This window comes from Trachurus trachurus, assembly GCF_905171665.1.
Source record: "Trachurus trachurus genome assembly, chromosome: 17".
Lineage (NCBI taxonomy): Eukaryota > Metazoa > Chordata > Actinopteri > Carangiformes > Carangidae > Trachurus > Trachurus trachurus.
This window is the reverse complement of record NC_139900.1, coordinates 23,509,546-23,536,206: the sequence shown is the minus strand read 5'-3', so window position 1 is coordinate 23,536,206 and position 26,661 is coordinate 23,509,546. Positions and strand designations below refer to the sequence as shown.

General features: G+C 44.4%; 1 protein-coding gene across 2 annotated transcripts in view; it reads left to right on the top strand.

The window, feature by feature from the left end:
- Nucleotides 1-56: 56 nt before the first annotated feature.
- LOC311000950 (TSC22 domain family protein 2-like) overlaps nucleotides 57-26,661 on the top strand; it is a 28,925-nt gene continuing 2,320 nt past the window's right edge. The window contains exons 1-4 of one of the 2 annotated variants that reach the window (XM_083991872.1): nucleotides 57-1,200; nucleotides 1,746-4,531; nucleotides 13,596-13,670; nucleotides 26,553-26,604. In XM_083991872.1, coding sequence (XP_083847998.1) covers nucleotides 2,586-4,531; nucleotides 13,596-13,670; nucleotides 26,553-26,604 — 2,073 coding nt within the window. In that variant the 5' untranslated portion in view covers nucleotides 57-1,200; nucleotides 1,746-2,585. Of the gene's footprint in view, nucleotides 4,532-13,595; nucleotides 13,671-26,552; nucleotides 26,605-26,661 lie in introns of both variants that reach the window. The other variant, XM_083991873.1, reaches the window with a different exon arrangement.

Sequence of the window (26,661 nt, the reverse complement as noted above, 5' to 3'; positions counted from 1 at the left end):
CTGTTTTTAAAATTGTGCTAAATAAAATAAAATAAATCAACCCACTGGATAATAAATCCAACCAGCTCCAATTAATGTGATATTGGATCATGGAGTACAGTGTCACCTTTCCTTTTTATTTTATAGGCTATTATATTATTATACAGACTTTGTGGCTGTTTTATTTCTTTTATTTTCTATTTTTGACCATCAGAGACAGAGTTATGAATTTGCATTTTGTGAGCAATATACTGGCAAGCATAAAATAGTAAGGGCCATATATAAAGATGGTAGGTCCATCCAAAATACCCACAAATGAAAAAGAACGATGATGCCCTGTCAAATGGGAAAATACACTCGTTGGCCACCAGGGGCGATGTTCTCTATGGTTTGAGAATACTTCGGTTCACACCTACAGTCTATGGTTCACACCTATGGTTCACACTCAGGTTTATTTCTGGTGCAGAAGACTGACTTGCCATTAGTCTTTAAACATATATTTGGTCAAGCTAATTTTAAGGAATGTTTTATTTCTGTTATTGATATAATTTGAATAAATATAAAATGGCATTCAAATCAATTCATAAGTTGGTCACATAAGGCCTGAGGCTGTTTTTTTTCCTTCTTCTTCAAAGATGATTCACAGTTTGCAAAGCTCAGCTTTTTTTGTTGTTGTTGGTTTGTTTGTTTGTTTTTTTACCTCGTTTAATGCCGATACTCTTTCAGCCACAGCTCTGTGAAGCAACCATCTTCAATGCTGCTGTGGGCCAAGCTTCGAGCATATTGAATGATTTAAATTGCTTAATTTGTTAAAACAGTAGAGCATTCAAATGTCAGATACGAAAACCAAGTTCAAGTCCCTTTATCAATATCAGTGTAACACTGCAGCATACAGAAAGGCTTGTCGAGGGAGGGAATGGGAAGGAAAGAGTTGATGCGTTCAAGAGTCCGCAAATAAAGTTGGATTCTGCATGGAAAGGAATCAAAGTAAGTAAGAAAGAAAGAAAAGGTAATACAGTTGGTCAGCGTTCAGATGATATTGTTCTGTTATATACTCAGAGCATTCAAGTGCTCCTTTGAGCTATGGATAAAGCAAAAAAAAAGTGAGTCATTGTAATCATTAATGTTTATTTATTTATCTGGAAAACATGACAGCTCACTGTCTTCAGTGATATGTGTTTCATACAGGTTACCCATGCGTGACATGCTGAAGTCCTAAAGGTGAGTTCTTCTACCTGCTCTTGTGGTTATGTTGTTAAAGTCTCAGATATTTTTAAATCTCGTTTTGCTGAATAATTACAATGTCACATTTTTGTGATGTGTATGCTACTTTAATCACTGTGTAAAATCAAATGACCACACATCAAACCTGGGGTCAAATGTTTCAGCATAAGAAGACAGAAAGGAACTTGGAAGTAATTGGGGCCCAGCAGCTCAGGCTGAAATAAACAAACAATCATCTCAATTCAACAATACATCTGTTGATTATGTCTTTGATCAGTCAATTTATCGTTTAAGATGCCGACTAAACCTCTCAGTTTGATATTTTGTCTGGATATTGGTAGTGCAAAAAAAGTGGCACTGATATACAACTGATTTTATCATTAATCAAAAACAGTGGTGATAATTTTTGTAGACTAAATCTGTTAATCAGCTTTGTTTTACCTCTACCAAAGTGTTTGCCAAAGGGCCAAACAACACGTTGATCCAATGAAACACCTGCAATCTCATAAAAATGTTCACTGAAGTTTTTCGCTTTCTTCCAGATTGCCTGTCCCAGATTGCATGGTAGTTTAGATTTTTCCGACGGTCCCTGAATGCAGCATGAAATGGTGATTCTCAAATGTCTCGTACGTAAACATCCTTGCGCACCCTACCTACCCACGATGCAGCGCGGTTACATACAACATAGCCATCTTGTCAAGAGTGACTGAGAGAGAGAGGGAGGTAACTGTTGGCGCTGTTTGGACTCTCAATTGTTTTAAAGCGTGGAAATTTAAAAGCGTTTTCCTCCCTCGACACACAGTTAGCTTCAAAGTGCGTGTCGCCTCCGACGGACTTCAGGCCGGCGAAGTGAGAGCAGACCACGGACCGCTTTCGCGAAGATGTCTCACATACTTGTTCCGACGTAGGGGGAGTGTGCAGCAGCCAGTTGGCTTGACTTGCTAGCTAGCTCGGTGAGTGGAGGGCTGTGGGCCCTCCTCAGCCTAAAGTAGCTCCTGCAGCTGGGTAACACATCGTGTGACAACGGCCGCCTGACAACTGCACAACCTGGATATTAGCAGGCCGGTCCGGACTGACCGAAAGCTCCGGATCGATCCTCGGACCGGGAAGGGGCCGCTGGTATCGGAGTCTAAAGCCGCATTGCTGGACAAGACGACACGAAGTCTGGCGTTGCGTTATGAGCTCATGAAACGCAACAGGAGAGCGAGAGAGGAAGAGGGATGGCGCAGATTCATCTTGATTACAGTTAGCCAGGATAAGTAAATTGATGCAAGTGTACTGTTTAATATGATCTAATGTTTTAAAAAGCTGCGACCAGCTCGTCCCCTGTTTTGACGGAGGATAGACATAGCCATACGGGACTCGGGAATCGGGCAGTCAATATGTCGAAAATGCCGGCCAAGAAAAAGAGCTGTTTTCAGATCACAAGTGTGACTCAGGCCCAGGTGGCAGCTATAGGTGCCACCGACGACACGGAGAGTCTGGAGGACCCGGACGAGTCACGGACTGAAGACGTGTCGTCGGAAATATACGACATGTCGCGGGCTGAGTACGAGCCCGCGTGTGACAGGAGTTCATCCGAAGAAGCCCTGAATAACGTCGGAGATCCAGAGGCAATCAGTGTTATGGCCCCATCACACATACCTCAGCCCGGCCAGATGTCTTCGCTGTCAGGCAACCCCGCCGTGGAGTTTAGGAAAGTGGGAGTGATGGGCTCAGCCCAGGGCGGACAGCAGCAGCAGCAGCAGCAGCAGCAGCAGCAGCAGCAGCAGCAGCAGCAGCCGGGGGTCGGCGCTACAACTGGTTTACCCTACACCCCCCAGCCCGGGGCCATGCAGCAGCAGCCCGCTCCGGGAGCCGGCGGCGGGCCAGCCAATGTGTCGGTAAACACATCCCAACCTGCCGCGGTGACCAGCGCAGCCCCTAGTCCCGCCCCCGCCTCCACGGTGAGTTGCACTTCACGCTTCAGGGTCATTAAACTCGACCACGGTACCGGAGAGCCGTTCAGGAGAGGCCGGTGGACGTGTACTGAGTTTTACGAGAAGGACTCGGACGGCTCCAGGACTGTAGACAGCATCCGGCATGCTGCCAGTGCGACGCTGGACGCTGCCGCCGACAGAGACAGCGGCCTGGGGCTCACGGGGGGCTCCGTGGCGACCCCAGTACCGCACTCAGGTCAGGGCCTGGGCTCCGCGGCGGATGCTGCTCTCTCTTCATCCCGCATGCATCCAGTGGAGGCATCTTCACAGCAGCAGCAGCAGCAGCAGCAGCAGCAGCACATCCACCATCAAAACTTCAGCGCCCGTCAACAGGGCGTTAGTGGGTCGGCCACGCACAGCGCTTTCTCTGGCAGCAAGCCGACAGCTGTCCCGGCTCAGCCGCCGGTGGGAGGGCTGCAGCCTTCTGCTCCCCAGACCCTGCTGCCTGCTGGACAAAACGGCTTGTCTCAGTCCGGTGTCCACATACAAAACCCCTCCATCATGCCTCCCTCGACCCAGCACATGGCTTACCCCCCGCAGCAGCAGCAGCCGCCGCCTATGGGTCAGCCCTTGACCAGCCAGTCATCCGGATTGATGCAGAACCAGACAGAGTACTATCAGCAGCAACAGTCCACTGGTCAGTCCCTCCCAGTGTCCAGCCTCTCTGCGGGGCTGCAGCCTGCGGGACAGGGATCCACTTCAGCCATTCCTCCAGCCTCTGGAGGGGCTTCTGTGCCAAGTCAGGTTAGAGATGCGGTCGGAGCCGGAGGGGGCTCTGTGCCTACTGGACAGCCGGTCCCGGGCCTCCCCGGGCAGCAGCAGCAGCAGCAGCAGCAGCAGACTATGGGAATGGGAGGTGTTAGAGGCTCCATACTGGCTGGTGGATCTACTCTGCAGCAGCAGCAGACTGTGAACCAGTACGCAGTGGCCGGGCAGCCTCAACCCCACGGCCTCCACCCTACAGCCTCCGGTGTACAAAACGTGCCTGCCATCGCAGCGAGCTCCAGTGTGCCCACCACTGTGCCCACTGCTGTGCCCAGTGCCTCCAGTGCAGCCATGCCAAATGTGACAGCCTCCAGTTTGCCTGCGGGTCACATACCCCTCAGCAAGACTCCAGTGGCTCTGGGGATGCAGGGCCTCCAGGCCATCGGATTTGGACAGGTAGAGAGCGGTGGCGGTCTAACAAGTTCTGATGTAAGAAAGCTGGAGGGTCTTGTCAACGCACAATCTCCCATCGTCTCTGGGAAGGAACCGGTGAAGCCCCTCATGCCCGAGAGCCTGCAGCTCACCACTCCAGCTGTCAACAGCCTGTTTGGGATCCAGATACCTGGTGACGGGGAGGAGGACAGGTAATTAGTTTCTAGATCTTAAAAATACAAAGTGTTAGAAAATGATCGCCTCTGCTAAAGTGTCATCACAATGCCTCTTATGTTTCGGTTCACACAATTAGAACAATCACATACAGACAATGTAAGGAAGGGCCTGTATCAAGGTGCAGCTGTTTTGGTCTGAGAGCCAGAACAGTGACTAGGTCACTCAGCTTGTCAGATGGACAGCAGTTCCTCCTCTGCGTCAGGCACCGGATGGAAAGAAGAGTGATGTGGCACACAAGAAGGAAATGTATCATTAGCGCCTAAAGAAGTAAGCAAAGTGCAGAACACTTGTGCAAAAAAACAACCATGGCGTCCCCAGCGTATAGCCAACACAGCTAGTCAAACATAAACACAACTTATGTAATGTCGCCTATGTAAGGGTGCATTTTTTTGGTGGTCTTATTATCCAAACCGTGTTGCTCTCCAGCTGTACTTGTCAGAGTTTGCCCTGCTTTCCTTTAGCCCGAGGCCGCCCCTGGCCACTCGTGAATGTGCTGCATGCCTGACCTTTCAATAAGTTAGTTCCTGCACCAGGAAAGACTTTGTAATACAAACATGGTGGAGAGTGTTTTATTTTCTGTCGCCATTTTTATGATGTCATAGTTCCACCAGGCTCCCCCCCTGGAGAGTGCTGATTAACACTTTTAATTTTACTTTCATACACACTTAACAGGAATTTACTTCACAGCAAGAATTATTAGATAAGGTAAAGGTTGTTGTTTTCTGTCTGTGAATGACAAAGTATGACTACATGTGACTTGCCATTATGTTGCTGCTGTGACATTTATGAAAAGTGATCTTTCTCTCGATTCCAGTTTTAGCTCTTTGTTTCACTTAGAAACAACTAACTAGTAGTAGATGGCACCCAGGAGCGGAAATGATACAGTGCGTGAAATCTCTCAGTGGTTTCCATATACCAGGATATACACCACATTAACTCTGCACTGCTCTTCTTCACATATATTTAAACTGTATTTAGATATGTTTCAGTCTGTCACATGGGCGTAAGGGAAACTTCCAGCCAAATTACTTGTGTCACATGCAGCACTGTCAGCCTGACAACATGGGGCCGACGTAATGCTTTGGGGAATGTAGAGTATAGAAGTGTAACATTGCTATGGATTGAATGAGTTAAACTGTGGGCTACAACCTTTAACCCTATTATTTTCTTAGCTGGTACTTGTTCACATTTAGTTAAATTATTTAATAGCAGTTCCTGTTTCAGTGTAGCCGTGGTGGATTTATAGAAAACAATCACTGCCATGGTTTTCTGGCTGGTTCTGTATCATATTTGTTGCGGGTCAATCACTTTTTTTTTGCCTCCCCGTGCTGAAGGAAAGGAGCCAACAGAAAAGTTTGTCTGGGGAAAAAATCTGAAAATCTACCAGTTTACATCACTGCACTGACACAAGGCGTATAGTTTCCATAGCAACGCCTCTGCACCTAAGCTCTAAGTGCGACTTTTCAGACTTTTTTTTTTTTTTTTTTTGCAGCCAAATACTTTATAACATTATATTAACATGTTTACAGTCATAGTGATCTTCAAACATAGTAACTGAGAGTTGAACCTCTCTGTCCTCTGCTACTCATAGACACTTCTTTTTTTTCTTCGCCACTACATCTTCTCTCTGTGATCATCTGAAGCAGTTTGGTCTTGTGGTGAGTCTTTGGTCTAAACTCGGCGTGTTATCTAAAATCAGACACTGGGGGAGCTTTATGCTGGTTTTGTTTGGTTGAGTGTAAACAAGCAGGGCCAGCAGCATAATGAAGGGTCTTCTCAGCAGCAGTCTTCCCCTCTGTGCCCATCACAGGGAGGCACGCCTCCTGGTCCATAGAGAAGCTTTTATCTAGGCCGTATTTATAAATGCCATTGAAGCATTTGGAGCACATTATATTTAATAACTTTTCAAAATCAAACAGCCTTCACACGATTGCTGAATTTGAATAAGAATCGAATGAGGATTGAGCCATTTAAACCATTTAGGTGTGTGACAATGACTTCTGGCTGTGTTTTTTTTTTTTTCTCATAGTACCTATGTATTGCTTGTGAGAAGACCCAGCTCCCAGGCTGATAAGAGCAGGGGTCTCTTACGACAGCCAAGCACTATCAGACATTGAGCAGTAGTCTTTCCACTGTGCCCCTATTCTGCCGATAAGAGACCTGACAGTGGGGTGTGTCGGCCAACTGTGCTTGTTGTCACATCGTGGCCCTTTTTTCTTTTGCAATGCAAGCATATGTTAAATTACTGTACACTCTGTTAATGGCCTTTGGACACAGTTAAACACATACCCCAATGTATAGTAGGCTAGGCATGCTCTCTCCCTTTATGAGTCACTTGGAGCCCCAGCAGAGTGGAGTGAGCAGAGGGGTTGTGTGAAAACTCAGAGTAAGTGAACCCTGAGATGAGGGAAACTCTGGGTTTTCTGTTCCTGAATGAGAGGTATGAGTCAGTCACCATGGTAACAGACTCTGTGAACATAACCTGCTCGCTTGCAGGTTTACTTTAAAAAAAACCAGAGTCTGACGGGACTGTCCTTTCCTTCTCAGTCCGATCATGTTGAAGCAGAAATAATTCACATAGTTCTACAACAGGAGGAGAATTTAGATTCATTTAGACGAGCTTTCGTTCCTTGAGCCGAACGGTACCGCTTCTCCGGCCGCACATCGAATATCAGGCTACACGTCGCCGCTGACGTGCTCTCAGATCTGAACAATCCTCCACGTTTTTTTTTTTTTTTTAGTCTATCACTTTGCATATCAATCAATCCCCTTCCAGCAGCCAGATAAAGAGAAATAACTCACATTTCATTAGTTTTTAAATTTTTTTTCCTACAGATAGCTACAAAAGTAACCATAAGTAGGTGCTATTATATTTTTTTCCAACAACGCAATTTCAAAGTCTGTGTTTGTAATTTGCCGCCGTATTTAAAATAAGATTAAATTACTTCTACTTCAGTCTGTAGATAGTAAGTATGTGTCAGCCTCTATTGCAGCGACCTGACTCAGGACCAGCTGCTCTGCCTCCCTGGAGGTGGAGGTGAGCACCACTTCTTTCCCCTCTTCCAGATGTTCATCTTCTCAGCAGGGTGTTAGGAGACAGATGTGTGTTAATCAGCACCCGTTGGTGGTAAAAAAAAAACAACCTACAAGTTAAAATATCCACTGAATGAACTTTTACTTTGTTTAATATGTGGAATATGAATCAAACCAAAGTGAGGAGCCATCACAAGACTGTTTTTATATTTCATTTTCAGCCAACTGCATTTAACTAAAATAAAATAAAAGTGATGTTAAATTCAAAATGAGAAGACAACCGAATCTCAAACTCTGTCAGTGACTTTTATTACAGCCGCAGCCGTGTTACTTTTTTTTTCCCGAAAATGTCTGCCTCCTGTTTTCTCCCCTTTTGCCATAGTGAATCACAGTATCGGAGCTCCATTGATGACGGCTCAACTCAGAGTCGACTGAACTAACTCAGATCAGCAGTTTTGTCAACTCAGAGTTCAGGGTTAGGCTCAGAGTTTGTTGAACCTCCTTTCTGGGATACCCCTCAGCTGTTGCTATTTGTTTTTTTTAATTTATTTATTCACAATTTCACCAGCGGGGCAGCATCAGTGCAGACGGTGGTGCTTTGTAACTCCGGCCCCACTGGTTGGCTGACAGACGAGGCCTGACAGTTGTCGGTGTACAGGTGAAGTGCTGAATGACATTCTTCTGCAGCAGCAACTGTGTAATGCTCAGAAGAGTTGGGAGGAAACTGCGGAGTGAAACTTGTGCCTCAGCAGGCATTTTAACTATGCTCGATACACCCCCCCTCCCCCCTCCCCCTCACCCCACTCCCTCCCGCCGGCTTTTTTGTCTCTTGCTTAATTTCTACATTTCCACTACACTGTTTATTTTGTCTATTGCTTCCTCGCACACCACACAAACACTCTCATTTTAACCTCAAGTTGACTACTTCAGTAGCTTATATCTATCATCTGTATAACACAGAAAGATATAGTTACATGTACACGCATGTGCCCAGGCATACACACTTATTGACTGCTTCTTTTTTTTTTTTTTTTTTACGGATCTAACATGTAAAATCCAACCTCTCAGGAGGCAGGAGGAGGAGGAGGAGGGTGAAGGCTCCAGGTCTGCGATGCGGTGGAGCAGTTACCGCCGCTGTGAATTGAGAGACTGTCTCCGTGTGGGTGGACGAGGGGTGTGTCTCGGCGTGCGCGTATGTGTGTGTGTGCACAGCTATCCAGTTTGGGGAGGAGGGGGGTGAAGTGTTGCTCACCGAGGAGAGCTGCAGGGTCAGGCAGGCAATGCGTTTTTGGACAGATTCACCACGGTCATTAACGGCTTCTTCGCATTTAGTCGAAACTGTGTAGGTGTATGTGTGAGAGAAGGACAGACAGACAGACTACATGCATCACAGGGTTTCCCCCTCCTCTCTGTGACCTCTGCTTTACTGCTGTATCCTGTTTTCAGTCGGTTCCCCCGCGCTGCTGCTCTCCACCTTCTATTCATTTAATATTCCTCGGCTCATTCCCTGCTTCCGCACTGGGGCTCGCTGCTCGTATCATATGACAGTTTGTGGGCATATTTTATCCTCCGTGCCTCACAGAGGTAGAAGTGCACACATTGCTTCACTGGATGGATACTGAATCTTTGCCCCTCAATAGTGATCGCAGCTCTAAACCTGGCTGCCACTTCACTGCACCAGATCTAGGATCCCTGCAGATACTAGTGCTGCACAACATGCAAAAAAAAATCTACAACTACTGTATATGGGGAAATACTGCGATTATGATGCGCAATTTCCATTGGATTGGTTATTTTTTCTTTTCGTTCTCACGTAAAAATATAACATTGGCGATGTGATGTTGATGTATGACTTGCAGGCCACAGTGTCTCTGTAGCAACACCTATGGTGCTAACGATGCACCACAGTGTTGTAATACATTTCACCTTCATCAAAAGAAATTGCAGCTCCTATGATTTGGATATGGCACTTATTATTATGATTAATTGTGCAGCCCTATAATATACAGTATGTAAAGTGTAAGTGCATTTGACAGTAGCCTAATACGTGAGCTTCTGTCCCTGCTCTTTAACCACTAACTGGGTGTGTGGACGGTATGTGCTTTTGTGTACACTAGCCAAGCTGCTCCTCCTCTGACCCCGGCCTTCTTTCAGCCCTAGAGCTATTTTAAAAAGAAAGATGTATTGTCTGAAGACTTTGCTTCAGTCATCACCTCCACCCCAGGTATGGAGGCCCACCATTGTTCTGGCTAGCAGTAGAACGTCACCGTCTCAGTCCAAGAGAAGAAAAAAAAAAAAAACTGTCCCATTTTGGACTACTGGATTTTCACAAGCTGGGAAGGAACTAGTAACTTTTCTTTAAAAGAAATCAGATTTATCTATTAGATCTATTTATTAATTTATTGCAGCTCATTAATTAATTGGCTATTCTATCACAGGGCATCACAGTGTAAGTTCCTTCTTTAAACACCTGATTAACCGTTTAACCGGTAACAAGAACTTTGACCGATTAATGCTATCGGTTCATTTTTATTTATTTATTAGCTCCTTATGTCGTCAACTCATGGGGGCGTGTCGACACGTGCACGACACAACATTGGACGATTTGCAGCCATCTGAGCACGATCAGCTGAGCCGAAGCACAGTAAATGTGGCACTGCTCAGCTGTTGCAGCACGTGTGTGTGTGTGTGTGTGTTAACGGCAAAAAAAACAAAACACATTATCAATCGCACCCATGAGCGTTTTAATCTTATTGGGTAACGGTTAATAATCGGTTAACGCGCGCCGGTTATTGGTCAGAAAATAAATTCAAAATGTGCATCCCTAAGTTTTAATAATTGTTGCAAATGAGGCATGCAAAGCAGAAGAGGGGCACTGAAAACAGGAACCTACAATGCATGTTTCAAATTTGCTTGAAGCTTTTGCTTTTTTCCACCACTCCACCAATTCAGCGTCGCTCTCCTACAACGCTGTTGGACTCCAAAGGCGAGTGAAACAAAAAGAAACACAGATATTGTTTTTTTATTATATATTTATATATATATATATATTCCACATATTATTCCTACCTGTGCCTCCATTACCCATAATGCAACCCATAATGCAGTTGCATTGCAGATTTGTATTGTTATGTTATGCTTGCAGTAGTTTAAGCAGCCTGTTGGCCACCGTTCTTCATTTCAGTCTTCTATAGTCTTTAACTCGGAGCAACGGTCCACACAGCTCCCTCTGGGGCCACAACTTGTTTTATATGTGCAGCTGTATTCCAACATCTGTAAACACACATTGGTGTGTAAAGGTGGCAGGGAATTGGCAAATGAAGTTAAAGTTTCGCTTTAGTTTCTTTCAGTTCCTGTCTTGTTTACCCAGTTTCTCTCATTTTGCTTTAGCTCTCGCGTTTGGGGAAGTCGACTGTATAACTGTAGTTTCAGTTAAAAAAGATCATTCCTGCTGTTTATATTTTGATACAACAAACAGTGCTCGCTCTCGGCCCGAAGGCGTCCTGTACACAATAAAGCAACTTGTGTTTTCCAGTTTAAACCCGGCGCCCTAGAAAATGAGGACTTTTTCATCGGACTATGGCCCAGGATCAGAAAGTGGAGTTAGGTTCCTGGGGTCATCATGGGGGTAAAGATCCTGGGTTCCCTGCTCTTATCTAGGCTAATCTCCTCCAGTGGCCATGCTGTAATCATGCAGCGGCTCTGGGTGCTCCCTGTCCTCCATCTCCCTCGCCTACAACCCATAACCTGCTGGAAAAAAAAAAAACCTCCCACAGGGCAGCTGAAATCTAAATAGTTTTGACCTACTTCTGCTCTGTGGCGGATGGATGGATGGTGCTGAGAACCTGAAGCCTCACAAGCACCAACAGTAAGAGTTTTCAACACTCTTTCAGTCTCGCCCTCCTCCCTCCGCACACCCGGCCAACCAATTACTCTACCTGTCCATCTGCTGCCACCCCCACTTTGCTAGTTACTCCTCAGCCCTCGTTCCTGCACCACCGGTCCGCAGAGCGGAGCGGAGCAGAACGAGAGGGTGCGCGCTTGAAACAGAAGTTCATCGTCGACTGCTGAAAACACAAGAGAAAAACAACAGGCGGCACAAGTCCACAATCATGATAGTCGTATTTTACAGGGAGGATTTTGTCCCGAGCTGTAGTTAAAGTTTTACAGTGACGAGCTTTGGTGGGGTCTCTCCCTGCATGACGCCTTCACAACACCTTAGCGCCGAGGTAACATGTTTTGACGCTTCTTGTCGTCCTTGTACTTTTTCCTTTTCTCCTGTTGCGTTTCCTTTCCGCCCCCCCCCGCCTCAGAAACATGCTCATCGTGGGCAACAGCGGCCTTTCACATGCTCGATGAGTGCGCGAGGTTATTACAAGCCTGAGCGCCGTGGAAATGTCCTTTGATGCGGCCAGTGGTTTGTAGCACAGGCACACTGCAGGAAAAAAAAAACCATGTGTCATGCTGTGGGTAGATGTGTGACAGCAACTTGCAAAAATGCACCGAAAGGTTATTTTTGTCTGCTGCCAGGTCATACGTTTGCTTAGGGGCAGTGTTGGGCGAAGCCTGAGCATGTGCAGCCATGGGTTTTGTGTCAGGGTGGCTTATGTACTTGAGGAGAGCAATTTATAAAAAGAAAGTTTTTTTTGTTTTGTTTTTTTCTTGTTTGCACTTTTCTGTTGGCTTATGTGTGCCTTCTTTCTGTCCTCCTCACCCTCCATACTCTGGGGCTCATGGGGGAGATGGTACTTTTCAGCGCTGCAGAAACGTACCGACCGGATTGGTCTACAAAGAAGCGCTTTCATAAATGGATATTGACATGTTACATTTAGACTCACAAAGAGAGCGATTGAGAGCTGAGTATTTGCTACTTGAAAACAGGGAACGACGGCTCCTCCAGTTCTTACCTCATTCATGGAGGGGTTTCTGGACCCCGTGTCGTCTGTCTGACCCTCCACGGCGTCGGCCTATAGCTCGCCCGCACGCAGCTATGAGTTTGGATTCCTGGTGGAGAAAGAGAGGTTTTTCTGTGAAGGTGTGCGATTGCCACACGTGTTGCGGAGGGTTTTTTTTTTAACTTGTGCCGTTGCCCACAAAGTAAAATGAAGCAGGAGGCATGGGAGGAGGTTTGTGAGAGTGTTTAGTCATGAGGTAATGTGACTAAGCGAGTTTGTGCCAGAGATTTCTAGGAAAAGAGCCTTGGCTGCTATAATATTCACACACAAGCTGTAAATCAACTTCCCCTGTGCTGTGTGTGTGCGTGCGTGCGTACCCGCGTGCGCGCGTGTGTGTGTATCTGCCTCTGCTGGCTCACTCCTCTGTGTGCATATGCTTGTGTCAGTGTGTGTTCGCGTTTGTGCGAATGTGGTAGAGAAGCAGTTAGTTTTGAAAGGCACGAGCTGGGAGCAGATAAAGTATGTGTGTGTGTGTGTGTGTAAGGGTCAGAGTGAGGGGGGGGGGGGGGGGGGGGGTTCCTTTCCCCTTCCCGACTTAACATCCCTTGGCATAGAACACAGTGTACTTGTAGCTAATCACCAGCAGAAATATAGGAGGTCATGTTAAATTCTATAATGTGGCAATATGACTTCAGGAAAAGTCAACAAACGGCAGCTGAGAAGAGTTTCGAGTCAAAAGCTGACACTCGGCTCATGCTGTGCGTTTTTAGTTGTGAGGAAAACAAGCTAAGTCTGAATGACGGCCAGCTAACTGTAGGTGAGCGGCCTGGGGGAGGCCCTTCAAGTTTATGAAGCTGTCCCCCACCTTTGAACATACATTCCTATGTTTAGGTCAAGACTCCCTTTCCGCAGCCCCTTTGCTGTTTCAGTGAAAGCAAAAGAGCCTTTTTTTCCTCCAGCCGAGTCAAACCACACAATACAAGCGAAGGTGTTTTCTCTCCGTTGATGCGTGAAGGAATCTTTTCTACAAATCACAACGTTAGCCTGCGTTCACTTGTTTCAACTCTTCCCTATCTCTGTCTCTTCTTCTCTTCCCCTGAATGTGACACAGGAACCCCTCCAAGGCTTTCTACCAGGCCTTCCAGCCTGGCAGCAGATTAAGGGACTCAAAGGCCCACATTGATAGGTACCGTACTATACCGGATTGGACCGGACAGGCCTGCAAAGAATGTAACAACATGTGTGCCGTGTTCAGTAGCAGTGAGCTTTGCTTTCTCCACGTGCATGGGACTGAGTTTGGAAACAAAGCTTGGCAGCGAGCACAGGATTGGCCAATAAATGTTTTCTGTGACCCTCTCTCTTTAACAACATATGCTGTTTGTGTCACTTCAGAGTACTAGTTGTTTACTGCCTTGGTGTAATCTCCTTCTGTCTGACCACATCTCTAACGACTTCCACACCTGTTTAAAATGCTGAAATCTTGGGTGCTGGGTTTCCTTTATCCTGTAATTACCGGTATTTGACCGGTAAAATCTGCTGAAGTCCGGTATTTTTTAACCCCTCCGGTCAAGATTGTCCGGTGAAAAATATTCCCTCCATATGCACAATTTGAATTTTATGAAAATTTTCACATATCAGTTTATTTTAAAAAAAACAGTCTTATTTTTTATGAATTTGTAGGCCAGGCCTTTGTGGAACGAAACTTTTTCTTTTTTCATGCAGTACTAAACTTGTCGCATTTGTTTCATTTACTACAAAGCATGCACTGCGCAGTGCATCAACAACAGCAGGACAGGTCGGACATGTCGAAACAAGCAAATCTTAAAAACTGTTTTCTGAAACCAAACAGGTCTAAGGAGAAGGATTATGATGAGTTTTTATTCATCTATATTTCAAACGCATAATGAACGGACATTATTTGATTTCCAGTTGGCAGCACGTTGCGTTATAATAATGATATGAGCCAGTCCAGATGTGTTTTTTGAAGGAAGGAGAGACGATAGACGGATGTCTGCATGTGCGCCACCTGTAACAGCGCTGTGCTCTCCAGCCGGTTCACGTTCACCTGTCACTCACCTGCAGCTGACTGAGCTGTCGGAGGAGCTGTCCCTCTCTTTTTAGCCATGGCAGTTTGTTTTTATGTATTAAAGCAGAACTATGCAAGTCGGCCGGAAATAGCTCGCTCCTTCGTTGGTTTCTCTTTTTTTCCCTCTCCGGGGCTCCCCCACAGTTCTGGGAGGTACATGTCACTGTCGTAAAAAAAAAAAAAAAACTCACCGCCACCACCTCCTCCACCCCCTCCCTACACGTGCTTGTGTTTACTGCTGAAGGTAGAGAGCGGTGTTTGCTAAGCCCTGCTAACACGGAGCTAACGCTAACACGGAGCTAATGCTAACACGGAGCTAACGCTAATACGGAGCTAACGCTAATACGGCCACACACAGACAAAGACACAAAGACACAGACACACACACATGAATAAAGGTTCCAAAACGCGAAGGCGTGTGTGTGTCATGATGTATTACATTATCTTATAAAAGATCCATGGTGTGTGTGTGTCCGTGTTAGCATTAGCTCCGTGTTAGCCACAAGCCGAACTTCTAAACATTTCATGTTTCCATGGTTTCCTCCGACTTTCCGAACTCAAACCAATCACGATTCATGACATGCATGACGTCATCTGCGTTCTTATCTCGTACTGTTTTTCTCGCGATAGTTCTATCCATTGATGAGATTTGGGACACCGAGACGGAGGACTGATCTTGCAAGAGCGGTTTTCAGCCAGTGGGGGGGGGGGGGTGCATTGGCCTAGACCCCATTCACCTCATAATAGGTCACTCAACCATCACAGTGTCTCTGAGCCACAATAATTACAGCCGAAATCCTGCATAGTTCTGCTTTAAAGTGAGAAAGATTAGTCACCACATTTCTTTTTTCTGTCCGTCAAGCAGAGCAGAACCTTTAGTCTGTTTCCATTGCACTTTGTCACAGTTTGCTTTTATTGATGCACCTAATAGGAGATGTGCATGAAACCATGTTGATTTTTCGACAGTAAACTGTTTATAAAGACTGTTTGCAAACAGCACTTCTATTGGCGGATGTGCCATCATACCTTCATCAAGAATTTCACAATTTCACAATAGTGAAATCAGTATCAGCCTTGAAAACCTAGCATTAAACAGATTATTGCATAAACACAGAAGCAGAGAGTGATGATGACTCAAGCTAATTTTCTCTTGATTGACTTATCAGTTCAATGATCCATTAATGGCTTTGACTCTTAATCCAATTACCTAATCAAAGTCATGCTGAAGTGAAAACAAAGAAATACAGGCAGTTCTCACCCCAACTGGCCTTTGCTTAGTAAATCTTAAGAAACAAGTGACAGGATCACAGTCGGAGCAGGAAGGAGTTCTTCAGTCCACTTTGACATTTTGAAGAGGCGCTTGTGATCGTAAGAGCCACGTGAATTTTCAGAAACTAGTTTACTCATGTGACCGCTCATTGCACTTAAATACTATGTCTCACATCAGTTATTCACTTTTTAAGTGTGGAAATGTTGATGCCAATAACAACTGGAAACTTTTAACATCTTCAGCTCGTTGCTCTCGGCTTCCCAGCGCAACACACTGACCGGCCTGAGTGAGGCCTGGTGCCTGCAGCATCGCCTTCCCATTGAAGTTACTGAGTTCTGAGACCTTTAAAATTAGGTCACTGTAGTGTGAAGTCAAACGGGCACTTACTGACATAGAGAACCTCACCCTGTTGCTATATAATGAAGGTCTGCTTTCAAAAGCGAAGAACGTGTGTGTGTATATATATAATGCCTTTTAACAAAAATAAAAAGGGAAGCATACATGACCATATCTGGGTGACAGGACAGGAAATGAAACCGTTTTTAGAGAAATATACAGCTGACGCACCATCACCAGCCACTAAGAAAACACACACACACTTACCCACACAATAATGTCGGGGCATTTGCCGCCTCAGCAGTTAACGGCTAAATCGATATTGTAATAGCATTATCTAAAACTGAGATGTAGTGTTACTACTTTAAGACACAACATCTGTTTGGCTTTTATTCTCTCTCAGTGTTTGCCCGGTTCTATTTGCCCAACTGCAGCTCCTCTCAACAGTATAGTAGGATGGCACAAAAGTGCTGATATGAGCCCCACACTTCACTGTTTTTTTTTTTCTTCCTGTGGTGCTGTTGTGGATACACTGATCTGCCAAGGGCTGCTTCTTTTGTTTCCATGGAAGCAAAGATAATCGGGTCTTTGTTTTAGTCTCTGTGTTTGGTAGATCGTGGAGATGACCTTTGGTCTCGATCCTTAATAAGTCTTATTTTATTCGAGTTTCTTTGGGATTGTGCCGAAAGCAGCCAGATGAAGTCATGGAAGATATTATGAAAGTCAGAATGTGCTGAACAAGTAGGTGACATTTTGACAAAAAGCAGACACTGATTTTTAACCTACAGCTCCTTTTTACTACAATGTAGCTGTTTATAAGGAGCTACATGTAAACCAGGACACTGTCCATGATGTTCAGGTATGTAACGGCACCACGCCTGTAATGTTGAAAAAAATGACTCGTATAGAAAAATATACCATAATTTCCGGACTATAAGCCGCTACTTTTTTCACAGGCTTTGAACCCTGCAGCCTATACAACGATGCGGCTAATTTATAGATTTTTACTGGCTAACGGCCTCCGGGGGGCGCTCTAGCAGGAAGCGCAAGTGAGACAGACATGTGGGGAAAGATTATGCGCCGAAGAAGACACTAGTTTTGAGTGTTGGTGCAGTCTTATTTTCTAACCGGCATGTTACTGTCTGTTGGTGCTGTGTTGATGCCGTGTTGGTGCCGTTCAGGCACAGTTTGAAAAAAAAACGAGAGGAACTAAGCAGGATTTTTCCCGTGGCTATGCTACATTTCTACCTTAAGTAATTGTGATCATTAACTACATGAGTTGTGACTTGTTACGCGTGAGAACGGAGGCTCTCTGTCTTCAACCTGGCGTCTCACGGCTGAAAACCAACCTTGCAGCATCAGTGTAGTACCAGGCCGCCGCCCCGGTGTCCCAGCTCTTGTCTCTGCGGCACCGCGACACAAACGCGCTCCATAACCTGTAATCTTTTGTTCATGGTTAAGACTATACACAAACACACGCGCCGTAACATCGTATATGTTATGTAATGTTATCCACCGCTCCATTTATTGATTTTTCGCCGGCTTCGTTGTAAACAAACAAACATGGGCGAGAGGAGCGTTACCAAAACAGCGGAAAAGCGAGCGGACTTGTATAGTTCCATGCACTGTCTTTCTGTGTAAATATCTCATGTTACAACATGAAAAACCTGCGGCTTCTATTCAGGTGCGGCCTATATATGTACAAAATCTATTTTTCTTTTCAAATTTAGCTGGTCCGGCTTATATTCAGGTGCGCTTAATAGTCCGGAATTTACGGTATATGTTGCGCACATTGAATACATTTTTCTGTCTTATCTCAATCCCTCTGGGCAGCTGTGGCTCATGAGCAGGTTGTCCGGAAGGTCGGTGGTTTGATTCCAGGCTCCTCCAGTCAACATATCGAAGTGTCCTTGGGCAAGACACTGAACCCACACTTGCCCCCCGATGCGTCCATACAGTGCCTAGCGCTGTATGAATGTGTGTGTGAAAGGGTCAATGTGACCTACAGTGTAAAGCACTTTGAGTGGTCCAAGTGACTAGAAAAGCGCTATATAAGTGCAAGTCCATTTACCATTTACCTCTAAAAGCCCCTTCTCCACGGGTCAAGGAACCCACTCGGCCCCACTAAAATCAGATTTTGTCAGCAATGTAAAAAGGGCGCAAACAACATTCACTCTGGGTCAAACGGGCTCAGGAATGAATCGGCTCCTATTGGCAGTGTTGCTTTTCCTCGTCTTTTTGTGGTGACATGTCATTCAGAGCACAGACATTGTAAATAGACCTGGAACTGTCCCAGTACTCAGTGCTGATAAACAAGTAACACTACAACTAGAGTGTGCACGTGGATGAAAGAGTGAGTTTAAAGAACACCCAGTCACCAGTCGTCCTGCTTGGAGTCTTTACCACTTGCAGGACATGTGATTGATCCAGATGTGATGTGTATGTGTGTGTACTTAGACTACGTTTAGGTAAGAAACAAAGTAATAAAAACAAGTCTTATTTAAAGCTAAAAAACTTGTATTAAATCATAAAGCAACTTGGGCATCCCCGATCCACGGGTTTTTTAGGGTTCGGGGCTGGTACAGTATGACACGGTTGTATTCGGAGCCGGTTCCGACCTATCTCGTGCTGCTCGGGTACGGAACTCATATTTACAATAATAGCTCGGTGACAGTCGGCTCCCGGTACAATTTTCACGGGTCCATTTCGGTTTGGGTCCGTCAAATTGGACCCGTGAAGACCTCTATTCCTCATCAATCTTGGCTTGGTGTTTTTTTTTCTCATAAAAAGTAAATCAAGCAGTGTATTAAAGTTTTTATTTTACAATATTTTCAAACTTTTAGCAAAATACACATTCAGGTGCTGATGGGCTCCGAGCTCTGCAGGTACACAGTACTAGAACTAGGGGTGGGAGAAAAAATCGATTCACATAGATATCGCAATATCTTTTTTGACGATTTTTAGATCGATTTTTTTTTGTTGTTGTTGTTGAAATTTTTTAAATATTGTGCAATGTGTATTTGTTAGCCTCTTTTACATACAGAGTACAGGCTTTGAAAAGGGTCTAAGTTCACTTTATAATGGAGTATGTTAATTTATAGGCTCCTACAGTATTTGTGTGCAGATAAATGTTAAAAATGCAGACTAAAAATCGAGAGAATCGGCAATATCGTAGAATCGCAATTTAAATCGAATCTCCATCCAAAAAATCGTAGAAGAATCGAATCGGGAGAAAAGCATTAACTAGAACCATGTTTAAACAGCTTTTTTATGTTTACATGCAGCTAGAGGAGAGTCCAGGAAGTCACTGCACCTGGCCTAGACATAGTCCAGGACATGATACATAACATGGTGAACTGTAGTTTTTGCATCTCTATTTTTGTGCAGATTAAACAAATGAGTGATATAAATACCGGTAAGTGAGTTTTACAGGTGTACATATGTGCACTTCTTTCTGGCCAGCTGTTCCAACCCATTTTAAGTATTTGTGTTCTATTGGCTAACTTAAGTTTTATATTTTTATATTTGGTTTACAGACATGGCATCTATTTTATCGTCCACCTTTTTTGCATGAAACCCACCATGTGTATTTCCTAATAATTTCAATATGATGTTTAATCAAGTCCAATGAAGCGCTCATGTGGGAAGTAACACCCAGGAAGGAGCTCTTTGGTTAGGAGATGCAGGAAAAATGAGGAAAAAAACAGGGACCAAGGCTACTCTTTGGTGTAAACATTAAAAAAAAGCCTTTATTTTGACAGCTAGTTCATATAGAACATAAAAACCAACATGTTTGGGCCTCTGTGGCCTTCATCAGGGTATGTGGCAGCAGCACTCACAGGGGACCTAACTGAGGTCAACTCAGAGCTGGGCAGAGCTCAGCCTGCCCACTTCAGGTAAGCGCCCAGATCCATCAACTGCTTTCCTAAACATTTTTGCAGAGAACCTACAGTAATAGACGACTGTCTCAGTTAATAATATTCACTGCTTCCTGATCATTAGATCCAAGTCATGACCTTCACAGAGTTTTGGTGCTCGCTTGGTTGTAATTTTAGCACTTCCCCATTTTATTCACTGCTGCTGGGCAACTGCCCGTGCCTTTCTATGTTCACAGCTGTCTGATGTAACATAGACAGTGGAAGTTGTCAGGTCTTTCATAAAGTGAAAGTATATTTCTGCCCATCTGGGTGTGAAAAGGACTTTGTATTATCTATATACTTTTGGTGTTGAATTAAGTGCACTAAAGCAGTGCAAAGCCTCATACCCATGTAGGGAAACGGGAACCCGAGTTTACACCGGAGAGATACGTACGTGTGCATCACAGACGTCTCGGTGTGACTGACTTGTGCACCTGTTATCCTTGGGCATATGATCTGGCCCTGCCTCTGAACTTGTTACTCTGAGCTTTGAACTTGTTTCATCATGTCTCAGGTCGAGTTAAATAGACTTAGCTTTGTTCTTCCTGCGTAGCTGAAGGAAACCCACTGTTCTTGAATATGCCAGCAGTTTTGCCAGAGGCAAGAAATGACAACCATTCAATGCACAGATGAGTCGCCCGCCCTCGCTGCTCCTCTCGCCCTCGGTCTGTGAGCATAAACTTTTCTCCCTCTAATGGACTTTTTATTGACATTCCTGATTTACAGCTAATACTGTATGGGACACGCCAAACCCTCCCCCCCGGGGTTTTTTTTTTAGCCTCTGTGCTTTTAATGTAAAGGCTTTATGGAAGTAATGGTTGCATAATCAGAGAAAGAGTCGGTTCAAACGCTCATTAGTAGTCTGTTTCATCTCAGCCCAGCCCTAAGGCCTGTGGGTCCTGACCTCAAGTGCATCAGTAGATATATAGTGTTTGCTTTGTAACACTGCTAAAACAGAGGAGGTGCCTTTATCATGCGTTGAACGTGTTTAGTTTTTTTTTTTTTTTTTTTGAAGTCAGGCGCTCAAACAAGTTCTTGACTTTGACTTGAGCTCTAGAGGTTTAAACAAGATCATGTGAGGCTCAGTCGCTCTATTGAGCTCCAAAACACTACTCACTCATGCTGTGGTTTCCAGAAACTCCCCCCAGTGCCAGTTGTTCTTGGAAGTCCTACTTTGAATACCAGATGTTTCCCTAATATGGTTTTTGACTTGATTGTTGTTCCTGCTTGCTTCAGTGTATCTTGTACATTTTGCAGATGAAGTAACGAGTAGCCACCCAAAATGTCATGACTTAACAAAATCATCTTGCCCACTTTGACTCCAGGAAGCAGAACTACAGTTAATCATCCAGGCCTTGGCTCCAGGCACCATGAAAATCTATCACAGACTCTTAAAGAAGTATTATTTCATGTTGATGTTTTCCAGTCTCCCTAGTTACAAATGTATCATTGGCAGGTCACGTGTCCGGACACTGACAGTAAAACTCAGAGGGGGTTTCCTCTTCTTTTATTCTCGGTTGATCCCATCTCATTGTTGCAACTACTGAATCCAGCTGCTGGAATGCCTCAAGAGACAGTGCATAATGGAGAGAGAGATAATTAAAAGCCATTAGGACAAGGAGCTACAACACAATATGGTATTCAAGTTAAGATGACACAAACCTCACTGCCTAACAATTTTGTTTTGTTTTTTCAATTGATTCCTGGTTCCAAGCTTTGAACATGTAAGACCTGTTGATTTCATCTGTTTTCTAGCCGAACAAAACAAGCAAGGTGATGATTAACATTTAGATGTTTGTTTTTTTAATACCAATCCAATGGTGCCAATAACAATAACGCTCACCCAAATTAATCAACATAATGAAAAATTGCCAAAATGCAAAACCTGTCTTCTGCGAGTCCTCCAACAATTTGCATCAGCAACAGTGACGTCTGTCCTAATGCTCTCATTCTTAATCAGGCTCATCTCAAAACTTATTATTATTATTGGACATTTAATTAATTTGATTAAGTTGCTCAAGTTCACAAAAAGTCTACAACTATTGATTGTTGATTGATTGGTCGTCTTACTTGTCGCTGCCAAACGGGATCCAAAAAATCACATAATTTCTGTTTATGCAAACAAGTAGATTTTTGTAAATCTGTAGAGAATATGGCATATTAGGGCTGGGACGATATGCTTTTCTCCCGATTCGATTCTTCTACGATTTTTTGGATGGCGATTCGATTTAAATTGTGATTCTACGATATTGCCGATTCTCTCGATTTTTAGTCTGCATTTTTAACATTTATCTGCACACAAATACTGTAGGAGCCTATAAATTAACATACTCCATTATAAAGTGAACTTAAACCCTTTTCAAAGCCTGTACTCTCTGTATGTAAAAGAGGCTAACAAATACACATTGCACAATATTTAAAACATTTTTGAAAAAAAAAATCGATTTAAAAATCGTCAAAAAAGATATCGCGATATCTATGTGAATCGATTTTTTCTCCCACCCCTATGGCATATGCAGTGTATTTACCATTGTTTATTGTAAGGTAAAAAAAAAATCCTAGGAAAGGCTCTGAGAATGTGAATATAGCAGATTATTACAGGGTTTGGTTGAGGAATATTTTTTGTTGTAAGAAGCCACTGGAAAAGGAACAAGGGTGTAGCCCACAGACTCAATTCAGTGTCTGTAGTTTATAGAGTGAGAGATTCCTCTGGGCACAGGCCTGTTGAAAACTGCTGTTAGGGAGTACAGCTATAGGAGGGCCTGTGTGTGACGCCTGGTCTAAATTAAACACACATTTGGTACTGGGTGAAGTTGAGGTTGAAGTTTTTTTTTTTTTTTAAGTTATGTAACCACAAGTGGGGGGTCACATAATGTGGTCTGTGGGGGAGAAAAAGAGAAACTAATGAATGAGTGCTGACGGCAGATAGGCTTGCTCTGGTTTCATTATCGGAAGAGATGGCTGCGCGTCTGCAAAGCCTGAGTGACACCGTGTGTATTTTATTCAACACATGTCTGCATTGTTCACTTTGTGATGTACATGCTTCTAGCTCATGTTAGACATCGTCATATCTGACCGATCAAAGGCAGCAGAGCAGGACCGACGATGTGAGTGACAGCGTTGTATAGCGGCAGAGGTATGGGGAACATTCCTCCACCGATACAGCCCGTTGATAACGATCAACTGAGAGCTTCCGCTGGCCTCGCACAAAGAAATGGGATGGTTTGGAGGAACAGAACATCTTGTCCTCAAGGGGAGTCCGTAGCGACCTGTCTACCGCAGGCGCCTACCTACCACACGTCGGCTTTGATCTTCATGTCTGTCAAACAAGGCGTTGTTTTTCTGTCACCCTTGTGTCACGGACGTTAAACAACGCTTGTCATGATCGGCAGCCGGCAGGTCAAAATTTCAACATGTCCAATGCTTTACAATAATATTGCAAAATGTTTAATTTTGTCATATTTTAAAGTATATTCGCCTTTACTAGCCAGAGGTAGAGAGGGTTTTTTTTTATACCTTTATTGACAGGACAGTTGGAGACAGACAGAGAATGGGGGAATCTAACCAGGGCCGCTGCTGCACGGACTGTAGCGTCTATATATGGGGCACCTGCTCAACCCGTTGTGCCATACAACGCCCAGAGAGAGAGTTTTAAGGTTCCTTTATTGTCATTGCTTGTGTGTGTGCATATATACAGTATATACCAATAAAGAATACACATACAACAAAATTATATTGCACTCAGTTAAAAAGGACTCAGCCTTACAACAATAATAAGATAAGGCTAATAGCGTTCACTAACACACAAACCCACATGCTAAAAATATGTATAATTAGTGTACTGAGTGTTGCACCAACAATAAGCACCAGTCAGAAGAACGACTTTATTTGTCCCCATAGGGAAATTGGTTTTTGGCGTTAACCGTGGACATTTCATGGACACTGAATTACACAGAAAAATTAAACACAACATAGTGAGAACACACAGACAGACACACGCCTTGAATTGGGTGCAATAATAATAATTAAAAAAAATACATTAGCTGTGGGTTATTGCGCAATAACCCAGTGGGTTACTGGGTTAGTGCAGTTGTTATTTTTGTTTTGCTTTTTAGTGCAGATCTTAGTGTGGCGATGGCTCTGGGGTAAAAACTGTTCACCAGTCTGGTGGTACGTGTTTTAATGGACTGGTACGTCTACCTGAAGGATAGATGGTGGGCAGGGTGGAAAGATCCTTTAGCATGCTTGATGTTTTCTGCAAGCTGCGAGAGGTGAAAATGTCTGAGAGAGAGAGAGAGACAGACAGACGGAAGTTGGACTTGAACCTATGCCACTGCAATCAGGATCAAGCCATGGTATGTGCTCCGTGCACCCACAGTTGCTGCAAAACTGATGTTCCCATCAGACTCAGCTGGACTTAAGTCTGATGTGCAATTAAGAAGTGTAGGAAAGCAAACCTGACAACTTTCTGGCTACAGAGAGCTAGTCTTTCTTGTCTCTGGTGCTGGAATAACTCGCTCCATGAAGTGATGTGATCCATCACCAGCTGTAATTAAGAGAATAAATGGACCGAGTGAGTGACATATTTAAAGTTAACGCTAGCCTTACTGCTCCACAATGACGTTTTGAGCTTGACGTTGACTAGTAGCTGATCACATGATTTTGGAGAAGCAACAGCTGAGTGCGCTGAATCTAACTAATCCGCCACCCTAATTGATTTAAATTGTCTCATATTGCCGAATGCACGGCCTTGGTAAACTTGGTTATTGATTTTATTCTAGGTGAGGGTGTCCACAGTGAGGATGTGGATGATCGTGAGAGAGAGCCAGTAGTGGTGCACAACAACAACTAACCAACCAACCAGGATCGAAAAACAGAAAATGTGACTGAGCAGGACTGTGATTGTGACTATCAGACCCTTGCCTGTGTCTTTTACCTCCCTAATTGTTTAACGGACAGGCTGCAGTATTTTCTTTTGCACTTATATAGTGGTGTATGTTACCTTCATGTAAAAACTGATTTGCAGCTTGTTGTTTATATACCTGCTGTTCTGCATAATTTCTATGCATCAGCTGTCTGTCGGTGATTACAGATTGTTGCAAAGCATTCCCTACTCCTGTGGTTTTATTTATGACAGGAAAAATATGAAGGAAGTCAACGTAGACTTGACTTTCATGACATTTGACTTTAAAAAATCTGAAGTCATGCAAGCCCTAGGACAGACAGCTTGATTGACACATCATGATCCAATTGACTTCAATCGTCGCGTTCATGAAGATTGGATACTGTTTTTACAGGATTGTCTGTCCAAATATCGACTGACTTTTTTCATTTTTGTGAAAAACGTTTAATTAATAGGTTCAAACTATTTTGTGTAAAAAATAAAAATAAAAAGCTCCAGAATAGGATTTCCAACCCGTTTGGTGAAGTATTATGACTGCACCACTGGGCCTCCGTACCCCTCCCCTCCCTCTGCACTTCTTACTACAGTTACTACAGTTAAAGGTCACTACGTGGCGGGCGGGGCCAAAAATCATGTCATAGCCGCCCACCCCGCCTCCGGTTCATTCCTCTCCGGCTTCTCCTCGCGCGGGTTCACGTTTCATTATTCTAAATGTAGTCACCGTTACCCGGTTAAACCTCCGCCGGTGCGCCCCGACGGCCCTTTCTCTCCCTCCGCCGACACGCATGTCGCCTCGGCAGCAGCAGCAGCCCGCGCCATGCCGTGCACGTTCTCCTTCAAACCGCCGTGCTGCCCCGTGGACCCGACACGGCACGCGCCACCGCTGCTGACCTACCGGACGCGCCGCAGGTAAAACACATCAGCAAGCCGACCTGGTGCTTAAATATGACGTGCACCGAAAATACGTGCAGCTTGTCCGAGCCGTAGTTGAACAGAAACGTGGCCGTCATGGTTGTAGAAGAGAGGACATGTGGGTAATGACCCAGGGGTTCTGTGTGTGTGCCCGCGAGGACTGCCAGCTGTCATCGGAGACATTACCACACCTACACCAAATATGGCAGTTTCACCAAATGATGCGTTATTTGCACTAACTTGGACGTCATGTTGCCTGCAGTGAAACCTCTCTCTCCTTTTTCCTACTGTGAACTCATGAACCTGACCTAGATTTAGAGTTAAGATGTAAATGGTATGACCAAGAGTGTTGACAGGTCATTGTATACGATCTGTCCTAGATTCCTGTGGTGAGCTGTGGGGGCCAGCCATGTGATCACTGAGCACCAATATCTCATCTGTTTTTCACACACTTTTCTCTTTCATTCATTTAGATTGTGCACAGTCTTTTATACTATTGTCTGATATTTACCCTCTGTCTCGGAAAAAGACAAAAGAGCAAAAGGAAAAGGGGGCTTTGAGCAGAGAAATCTGTCTGAGGGGGGTGTGAATCCTGAAAATGACGTGATTGATTCTGACATGACCTCTCTTCTTCTTTTTTACAGTGCCTCTGGAACCAATGTTGTTGCCATTGATAATAAAATTGAACAGGCTATGGTGAGTAACCGCTGATTTCTCCGAGTAGAATTGCGTCCCACTTTTTAATCTAAAACC